This window comes from Papio anubis, unplaced genomic scaffold, assembly GCF_008728515.1.
Source record: "Papio anubis isolate 15944 unplaced genomic scaffold, Panubis1.0 scaffold5338, whole genome shotgun sequence".
NCBI lineage: Eukaryota > Metazoa > Chordata > Mammalia > Primates > Cercopithecidae > Papio > Papio anubis.
In genome coordinates, this window is record NW_022165550.1 from 1 (window position 1) to 1,638 (window position 1,638).

Sequence of the window (1,638 nt, forward strand, 5' to 3'; positions counted from 1 at the left end):
TCCCACAGCCATCAGAGCAGGGCTCTGGCTCACAGGTGCCTTTAGAAGTACCATTTCATGTGAGGGCTACAATGCCCCATTTTACAGGTGGGGAAACAAAGGCCTGGAGGGCTAGGGAAGAGGGCAGGCTCCCCAGGTGGGGCAACCCACCGGCTCCTCGAAGCTACTGTGTGGCTCCGCCTGCTGCTCGTAGAGGGCTTCCCACCCCAGCTCCAGCATCCTCTCCAGCTCCCGCAGCCTCTCCAGCTCCCGCAGTGTCTCCTGCTCCCACAGCCTCTGATCCTGCTCCCGCAGCCTCTCCTGTTCCAGCAGCTCCTCCACTTGGTCCAGCAGCTGCTCCTCCTCCAGCAGCCTCTTCTGCTCCTCCTGTTGCCTGTCCCGTTCCAAAAGCTTCTCCACCTGCTCCAGCAGCCTCTCCTGCTCCCGGAGTCTCTCATCCTGCCCCTGCAGCCTCTCCTCTTCCAGCAGCTTCTCTACCTGGTGCAGCAGCCTCTCATGCTCTAGCAGCTTCTCCTCCTCCTCCTCCCATCTCTCCTGTTCCAACAGCTTTTTCACCTCCTCCAGCAGCCTCTGCTGGTCTGGCAGCCACTCCTGCTCCCATATCCTCTCCTCCTGCTCATGTATCCTCTTCTCCTGCTCATGTATCCTCTCCTCCTGCTCACATATCCTCTCCTCCTGCCCAGATAGCCTCTCCTCCTGCTCATGTAGCTTCTCCTCCTGCTCACGTATCCTCTCCTCCTGCTCACGTATCCTCTCCTCCTGCTCACGTATCCTCTCCTCCTGCCCAGATAGCCTCTCCTCCTGCTCATGTAGCCTCTCCTCCTGCTCACGTATCCTCTCCTCCTGTCTCCTGTTCAGGAGACTCAACATCTGATTGTTTTCCACCTCGGCCTGGAGCTGTCTTCCCAGACTCTCCAGCTCCTTCCTTAGGTGTTTGGTCTCATCTTGTAGCTGCTCCACCTCAGAGGGCCCTCCTGGGGAATCTGGGGCCCGGGGTTCAGCTGAGAAAGGAAGCAGACAATAAGGGTCTCTGGATTCTCAAAAAAAAAAAAATCCTCCCATTGGTGCAGAGCTCTTCCTCTCAGGCTTCTCAAACTTGGCCTCACTGCTAAGTATTCCTCACACCCAGATGGTAGCCAATCTTCCAAGCCACTTTCAATGGAGAGCACTGTGGGTGGCTGACAATGGGCACTCCTCCCTCTTTACTGATGGGGACACCAAGGCTCCAGCAGTTAACAAGGCTTGCAGTCTCCTGGCACAGACCTCTCTCCCTCTGCCTCAAAGCCCTTCCATCCACCCACCTCCCTGGGGCATTCTAAGCCACCCCTACAGCCCTCTGATGCCAGTCCTGCTCCCAGGTCACGCCAGCCCCATCTTACTCCTCTGGTGTTTGAGTTTGAACAAGCTCCTCCCAAGCTTCTGTACCCGATGTATCTCATGCTTCTTCTTCTCCTTCAATGTGGGAACCTGCCCAAAGCACAGGGCGAAAGGGCCTTGGTGATAGGGGCTGAACCTCTAGAGACAGAGTTTGAGAAAGGCCCCCCCGTTCTGCCAGCTTGTGATTTAGAAAGGTGCGTTCATTCAACAAACATCTGCTGAGCACCTACAGGCCAGGTATGGTTCTTCACAGCAGAGATA

The 1,638-nt window shown here is 56.5% G+C and overlaps 1 protein-coding gene across 1 annotated transcript; it reads right to left on the minus strand.

Moving 5' to 3' along the window:
• Window positions 1-6: 6 nt before the first annotated feature.
• Window positions 7-1,632, minus strand: LOC101007106 (putative golgin subfamily A member 6-like protein 3). Its single transcript, XM_031662294.1, has 2 exons — window positions 1,380-1,632; window positions 7-1,001 (listed from the first exon to the last, which is right to left on the minus strand). The coding sequence occupies exon 2, from the start codon at window positions 868-870 to the stop codon at window positions 112-114; it is 759 nt and encodes a 252-aa protein (XP_031518154.1). The 5' UTR covers window positions 871-1,001; window positions 1,380-1,632; the 3' UTR covers window positions 7-111.
• Between the last annotated feature and the right edge of the window lie 6 nt (window positions 1,633-1,638).